Raw genomic sequence first — 8,075 nt, 5'->3', positions numbered from 1 at the left:
CCACCCGTGCTTCACTCGCCGCAGCCTTTTCCTCTGGGCCTTTGGGTGTTCAGCGTGGGTCCAGATGGAGCTCCCCAAGCCCCGGTGGTGGCCAGTGCCATTGGAGCCACCTCCCAGTCTGCACGGGGCGGGGGCTTTGGCCACTTGGTCTGGCGGTAAACCCGGAGCCCAGAGCCGGATGGGTCCCCATCGGGTCATCCCGGAGCTGGGTACTCCGTGATGAGTCTCCCTCGGCTCCTGAAGGTCCCCCGCCCCCACCGGAAGGGCTGGCCCAGGGAAAGAGGGGTCCTGGGGAGGTTTGGGGGGGCTCCCCTGAAAGCAGGGACAAATGGCAGATTCTAGGAGTCCCTGACAATGATTTCTCCCTCCCCAGGCACACAAAGCACAGGGAATCGGGGCCACCTGCTCCGCCCCAGTCCCTCCCCGCTGCAGTGCCCAGGGAAGAAGACGGGAAATGGTTTAGCTCCTTTTATTTCGATCTCTGCTAGACAACGGGCAGAGCATCAGAGTGGGGTAGAAAGTGCCAAACTGAACAAGTCCAGTTCTCTCTGGGCTTCCAACTCCCCGCCGGGACCAGGGGCCGCCGGCCACTGAAAGCACGACTGTTACCCACGGTGGCACTGGGGCCAGAGTGCTGGCAGTGATTTGACTCTGGGGGCTATGGAGAGGTGGAAAGGGATGATGTAATCAGGGCTACGAAGGCAGAGGGAGAGGGGTGTTGGTACTACCGGGGCTCAGGAAAGGGACGGATTTCCTGGGACTAAGTGCTTCTCCTGAGGCCGAGATCAGTGCGCAGTGGGGGAGGGCCGGGGGCCGGGACAGCTCGGGGCCTGCCGGGCCGTGGCATTCACCAGGGCAGCTCGTGAGGCCGGCGTGGGCTGTTACCGTTACTGCTGCCACTCCTCCTCCCCATCCGTGGCAGAGGCCGGGCCTGGGCGTGCCACAGTCCCGCGGACCACCAGTCCCCGGGGCGGGCGGATGGGCGGGCAGGCGGCAGGCCGGGGCCTATTGCACTGACTCCACGATGGCCGCGACCACGTGGGCTGTCTGGTGGGGAGCCGGCGGGGAGCCATCCAGGGGTTGGGTGAGGTTCCGCTGGGGGTCCCGGAGGAACGGGGGGACGGTGGAGCTCTTGATGCGCAGGATCCGGGTGTCTGTCACCTCGCAGTCGATCTGCATCATCACTTCGTAGTCCTGACTGGGCACCACGTGCTCTGCCAGGGGGAGGGTGACGGGAGGGGAGGGGAGAGTCGCCGGCGTCAGCGGCCGTCAAGGCTCTCCCGGCACACGACGCCCGCGGGGAGGGTGAGGAACAGTGGGGAGGGAGGAAGGAAGGAAGGAAAAGCGAGAGAGAGGGAAAGGGGAATGGGGACCCATCACCTAGAGTACTTGGGAACTCATTCTACACACCTCCCTCCAACACGCACACCCCAGTGCTCATGTCCATCACTTCCTCTGTCTCAAATTTATTTCAGCGCCCTTCTCCCCACAGAACTGTAAGTTCCTTGAGGGCAGAGATTGTGCCTACTAACTCTACTGTCCTGGCTCACTCAGTGCACACACTAGACATTCGGTCACACCACTGGCGGGTGGACTGAGGGGAAATCTTCTTGGCCCACCCCGCCCCGTTCCTGCTGCTGAAGCCCCAGTCTCCCCACCTGCCCTCGCCCCTCTGTAACTGAATGAGCCTGGGCTTGTTCTGTGCCCACGGCCCCCGAGGGTGGGCAGAGGGGAGGAGAGGGACAGTGGTCGAGTTTCCACAGACGACCACAGCCTGGGAAAAGAGCATTCTGCGCAGGCGGCCCAGGCCCAGAGGAGTTGCTCCAGCCTCTCGTCCAGGGCCCTCAGGGACCCGAGAGCTCGAATGATGAGGTCACCTCCCGTCACCAGCCCCCTCGCCAGGAGCTTGTAAAAGTCAGTGAGGCGGGGAAGGGGAGATTGCCCCACAAAACCCCTTTGAAATTACCACGGCTGGCTCCCTGAAGCAAGTGGCACCTAACTCTACCACGCTGTGGGCACTCCCCACCAGGGTGAAGGTGTGAGTCTGCGGGAGGACCAACCGGCACATCCCGAGGGCCCCCGGCATGGTGAGTCTGGGCCAGTCCGCTCCGGACCAGCGCTCAGGGGTCCTCCACCCATAAAGCACTCCCCAGCTTCAGCTGAAGCTCTCCTCCCCAGGCCTGTTTTCGATTTCTTTTTTAAATTTTAAATGGCATTTAGTAAGTGCTTACTATGTGCAAAGCACTGTTCTAAACGCTGGGGAGGTTACAAGGTGATCAGGTTGTCCCACGTGGGGCTCACAGTCTTAATCCCCATTTTACAGATGAGGCCACTGAGGCACAGAGAAGTTAAGTGGCTTGCCCAAGGTCACACAGCTGACAAGTGGCGGAGCCGGGATTTAAACCCATGACCTCTGACTCCAAAGCCCGGGCTCTTTCCACTGAGCTACGCTGCTTCTCAGACAGATTTCTCCTGTCTGGGTCCTCACCGGGGTCACCCAGACCAGGGAAAGGCAGCGGGGCTGGGCCGGGCGCCGGGCCCCCTGATCCAGGAGGAAGCGAGGCTGGAGAAAGCAGTGATGGACAGTTCTGGAGGAGGGAAGTGATGGGACTGTTCGGAGCCCTCCGGCCTGGAGAGGTCGGAAGTGGAGCTGGTGGTTAGGGGACACTGCACCAGCAGTGGACAGCCAAACAGGAATGCGGGGAGGCCGGCCGAAGATCATCTGAACCCCATGGTGTGAGCCCAGCAACAACTGTCCACTGCCACATCGGTGGCGGCACCTGTCAGGAACAGCCATAGCTATCGCTAGGGTTAACAGCCAGCCGGACATGGCCCGATGGCTCTGAGCAGCTGAATTTCTGAACTGCCCGACCGGTCTCTTTGTCCTCTATACCGTAAATTCATTGTGGGCAGGGAATATGTCCGTTTATTGTTGTATTGTACTCTCCCCAGTGCTCTGCATACAATACAATCAGCGCTCAATAAATACGACTAACGGACTGACTCCATCTTCCCCTTAAAGAGGCCAGTGGCTCCTCTTGCACTGGCTTTTCTCTCAGAGCTAAGAAGAGCGCTCAGCCAGGAGGAAGCTCTTAATAAATGTTTGGGAAATACAGCGGGCGACGAGGAGGGGGAGTAGAGGGAAGCATATTGCCTGATGGGAAGAGCAGGAGACTGGGCCCTCATCCCAGCTCTTCCACTGGCCGACTGTGTGACTTCAGGCAAGTCACTAAACCCCTGTGGGCCTCTGTTTCCTCTTCTGGAAAATGGGGATAGAATACCTGCTCTTCCTCCCGCTTAGACTGTGAGCCCCGTGTGGGACAGGACTGTGTCCAATTTGATTACCTTATGGCACACAGTAAGCACTTAATCGATACCACAGAGGAGCAGGAGGAAGGGAAGGAGGAGGGGAGGATGAGGGGGAGGATGAGGAGGAGAAAAGGGGGAGAAGCCTGATGGGTACAAACTCCTCTCCTGGGGAGGGCTCCAACGGGAGAGGCCTGTCGGAGGGGAGGGGGTCCCGGAGACTCGGGGTGGGGGGGGTCCTCTCCCAGACCCCAGGCTGTACAGAGCTGTTGCCCTACTTCACTCTGGTTATGTCATTTTCCATGGATTCTCTCTAATGAGCCAAAGCAAGGCCGCTGGGACGGGCTTGGAATCCCATCTGCCCTCGCTACAGACCAATCGTCGGGAAGGAGGGGAGTTCTGGCTTCCCGGGGATGCGAGTGAGTCATATTTTTGAAAAGAAACCCGATCCCCGTCGAGCGGAACGGCGGGCCTCGACTCCCGGAGCCGAGCAGCCTGCCCGTTGCTCCGCATCGGCCACGTGGGGCAGGCCTGGGGCAGGCCGGATCCCGACCCGCATCCCGGCAGCGGGCTCGCGGGAAGGCCGGCGGCTGCCAAAAACAACCATGACGAATCCGACGGGAATGTCCCCTCCAAACCGTGGTGGGGGATTTACGGCAACCGGGTGGCGTGGGAAAGGGCACCGGCCGGCACTGGGGGGTAGGGCCGGGGGGAGCCGTGGACCCCGGATAAAGAGGGAGCCGAGCCAGCGGGGTTGGGGTTTGGTCTGACCTGCCGGGATAGGGCAGAGTCATCCCGGTCCAGCGGACGGACCCCAAAGCACTACAGCCCCACAGGCAGAGCCGTGACCTTGTGCGGCCGGGGGCGTCGAGCCTCTGGGTCTCACTGCACGGCCATGAGGTCCGTAGGAGGAGGAGGAGGAAGCCGAAAGGGCCCCTACTCAGAGTCCATGGACCTCCCCACCGAATGGCCCCGTGACCCCCCAAAAGCACCACCCTTCCCAAGAGCCAGGCCTTCCAGCCGCCTCTGGCCAGGTGGTTGGGGCTGCAGCCCCAACACAAGACAGGAGAATGGTCAGTGCAGCCGCCTCCAGCCCTCCCTGACCTCCGGCCCCGCCTCCCCGCTGGACCAGAACAATGCTCCCAGTCAATGTTATAAGACAGCGAGGCGTTCTCCCAAGGGTCGGAGGGCAAGTTCCAGAAAGAAGAAATCTTTTCAACTTAGCACCAAGACGCACGGCAAGGAAACGGACCTGCTCAGTTCTGGGCTTCCGTGGCCTCAGGAGCCCCGGGACCCGCCCTCTGGGCCAGAATTAACTGCAGAGATGCAGGAGGAAGCGGCCACAGGGTCGGACACACGGCCAGATCGCTGCTGGCCAAGCCCCAGATGCTGGCTGCAGCTGGGCGCAAACACACCCAGGGAGGGAGGCAACACAAGGGTTCGGTCTGGAGGAGGAGAACTTGTCCTTCCAGAGGCTGCTATCTCCTTCCCTCTCGGCTGAGACTCCTTCCTGGGGGCTTCAAGGCTCCCTGCAAGCCTGCTCTCTCCACCCTATTCACTGCTCTCCCAACCCCTACTTCCCAGCCCTGCATCTGGCTGAACCCCTCACTCACAGCACCATGGGATCTGGAACTCCTTTCCCTCCAAATTCCCCTCCAGTGCTTAGTAAAATGCCTGGCACAATAGTAAGCGCTTAACAAATACCACACTCACAAAAAAAGTGCCAGACCTCAGCCCTTCCCTCTTCCTCCAATGAGCCTTCTCTGACTAATTTTCAGCATGTTAGCGACCCTGGCAACGTCGCTCTTCAGGTCCATCCTGAGCAACTGGTTATAATGTATACTCAACTGAACACTTGATTTTATTTATTCCGTTCCCACGAGTTGGGAACATTTCTGAATCTGCCTGCTCCGTTAGACTGAAAGTCCCTTGTGGGCAGGGCCTCGTCACCGAATGACTGACAGATTGACAGGCATAATCCTCCAGATATTCAGATTCAGAGAGGCAAAAGAGACTGTGGTTTACAGTATGAGCGTGAGGAGTTTGTCCACGGTCTCCTGACGGCTTTCAAGGGGCCCCAGTCAGAGAGGTGGCCCAGGGGGTCTCAGCTGAACAGGCCCCAAGGGAGAACCTCCATGCAGACCTAGGACCCGGGGAACCCTGGGAGGCCGAGCCGCTTGTCGCAAAGACCGGGGCCGGGCTCGGCGAGAACGGTGGGTCAGCCGTCTCGGGACGGCTGGGGTTCGCGGTATGTGATGGTGGCTGTTTTCGCCACTCCCATGGCCCACGCTCGCAGCCGGTAATTACCCCAGTCTGCGTCCCCTCCCTCAGCCCAGATCGGGAGCCCCAGCAGACAGGGACTGGGTCTGATCTGTTCGCTGGGCACCTGCGTCACGCCGTGCAAGTGCTCAATCCTCCCCAAACAGTTAAGACCCCCCCATCCCAGGACTCCGAGGTGGAGGGGGATGCCGGGGAACTGAGCCCCGAGCCCTCCGGGAACCCGTTGACCCAATGTCTCCCTCTGCCCACGGCTCTGGAGAGCTCAACAGGCAGCCAAGCTTGCTCCCTCAGGGCTGAGGTTTTCCCGCAGCCATTCTGGTGGGAAATCCTTCCAGCTCCCGTTTCAAAATGGCGCCGGGGTCCAAAGGCCCTGACGTCCCAGGTTCCCCAGACCGACGCTAGAGCCACTCACCATTTATGTTGATGGCCGGGAGCACGATCGACATCTTCGGCCTCGTGGTCTTGTTGTGGGTGGTGGCTGGGAGCAGCAGGTGATCCTGAAAACGATGGGCAGCGCGGGTGAAACGGGGGGTCAGACAACCCCAAGGGACCCACCCCGACATGAGAATCCACCTCGCCCTGCCCCCTGCCCCCACCCAATGATCCAGCCCTTCCAATGCCCCCCACCCCCACCCCCACCCCGGGACCCTGGAGCCCTCCCACCCAGGGGCCCACCCCCTCCAGATGGGCCCTGTTTAGGCATGAAAGAGCAGCAGTGGCCGGAAGGCTGCCTGGGGATGCAATTTTAAGGCGGCAGCAAGGCCGTGCTCTGCACAAAGCGCATTGTTAGACACCGAGATCACGCATTTTTGAGATATTTCACGAGATAATGACCACCCCCATGAGAAAACATGGCTCTCCACTCTCAGCAGCGAGCGACTGCACAGATGCATCAACTTCAAGAATGTAAACCAAGTTCCCACCGCCCGGTTGTAATGAGCATCTAATCTCAAGCATCCACCCAATGGCAGGCCTAGATGAATTCCGGTAATTCAAATTAGAGTTCCTGCCTCACGACTACACACAGCCTACTCTTCCTCTGACTTTGGATCAGGCTCTGGCTCTCCCTTCTCCCCACCCTTCACCCCACACCTGGGGTCCTGAGACTCCTGGAAACTCCTCTATCCCATCATTCTCCCTGGGGCCAAGGGCCACTGAAGCAGGGGCTGGAGTTTCCTCAGAGGGGCAGGGGGAAGAAGCCCCAGGGGAGGCCCAACTGTGCCTTCGGGATCAAGATGGGCTTTGCCCCTACCTGGGAGCTGGTCCCTTGGTTTGGGCTGCATGCCGGTGCCCTGGTAGCAGGTGGGATTCTGGGCTGGCTGGACTGGGGGCTGCCCCGGGAGCTGCTGAGCATGGCCTTTTGGCTAGCTGCCTTTTGTTTCCTCAGGGGGGTGGGGAAAAAGGAAGCGTATGATCCTCCCCAGGGGCAGAGGATGAATATCTGCCCCCAGAGGGGTGGGGGAGAAAGAAGGAAGCATATGTTCCTCCCCTGGGTGGTTGGGAGAGTGAATATCTCCCCTCAGTGGGGCAGGGGAGCAGGAAGCAGACGATTTTCCCCTCAGGGGGACTGGGGAGGGGGGAACAGCCAGCTCTCCCTTCAGATGGTTGGGGGAGAGGGGAGAGCACCTTATGATCCCTTCAGGGGTCGAGGGGATGAGGGAAGCTGAGATTCCAGGAAATCCCCTTTGTGGTGGCCACCTGGTAGGGTCCTACTTGTCACTGCTCCCTGATGCTCAGTCCCCAACCAGCCCCAGCCACCTGGAGGAAGCCCCAGGGGAGGCCCAACTGTGCCTTCGGGATCAAGATGGGCTTTGCCCCTACCTGGGAGCTGGTCCCTTGGTTTGGGCTGCATGCCGGTGCCCTGGTAGCAGGTGGGATTCTGGGCTGGCTGGACTGGGGGCTGCCCCGGGAGCTGCTGAGCATGGCCTTTTGGCTAGCTGCCTTTTGTTTCCGATGGACCGGAGCAACGGTTGGTGGGGGCCGTTGGGGGCTTTGGGAATATCAGGGAAGGCCTGCGGGGAGCTATGCACATGCCCAAGGACGGGGAGGGACGGCGGCACCCCCTTCCTCTCCCGGTTCGGTGAGAGCCGGGCTGGCCTCAGACACCCAGCCCCTGGCCCCAGAGTCTGCTTGTCAGCCCCTGGGCTCCGGGCCGGGGTCAGGAAACACCAGTAATGCCTGCTGCCAAAGCAATCACGGCGGCCGACTGGCGGCGGCGTTTCCCCTCCCTCTCCAGTCCAGGCAGCCGCTAAGCGCTTTCCCAGAGCTGCCCACTGCCCCCGCACACACAAGCCTCCAGTTTCAGATTTCTCTCTCTCCCAGCGCTCCCAGACATGGCTCTAGAACAGTGACTCACCAGCTCTTGGGCCGGTCTGTGGTCACTTTGATTCTGGGGGCCCCAGAGGCCATGATCCAGCCCAGGCCTGTTTTTCGGGGTTGGGAGGGCGTCTGTCCCCAGACCCATCTGGCCAGCGGCAGGGCCCATTGGG

The 8,075-nt window shown here is 60.7% G+C and overlaps 1 protein-coding gene across 1 annotated transcript in view; it reads right to left on the bottom strand.

Moving 5' to 3' along the window:
• Window positions 1–453: 453 nt before the first annotated feature.
• The window catches only part of ATF6 (activating transcription factor 6), a 34,135-nt gene continuing 26,513 nt past the window's right edge, over window positions 454–8,075 (bottom strand). Inside the window, exons 15-16 of the mRNA XM_038757830.1 lie at window positions 5,999–6,083; window positions 454–1,214 (exon numbers count right to left, since the gene is read on the bottom strand). Of these exons, the coding sequence (XP_038613758.1) occupies window positions 1,006–1,214; window positions 5,999–6,083 (294 nt within the window). The 3' untranslated portion in view covers window positions 454–1,005. The remainder of the gene's footprint in view (window positions 1,215–5,998; window positions 6,084–8,075) is intronic.

Source organism: Tachyglossus aculeatus, chromosome 16, assembly GCF_015852505.1.
Source record: "Tachyglossus aculeatus isolate mTacAcu1 chromosome 16, mTacAcu1.pri, whole genome shotgun sequence".
NCBI lineage: Eukaryota > Metazoa > Chordata > Mammalia > Monotremata > Tachyglossidae > Tachyglossus > Tachyglossus aculeatus.
This window is presented reverse-complemented; position numbering and strand designations above follow the sequence as displayed.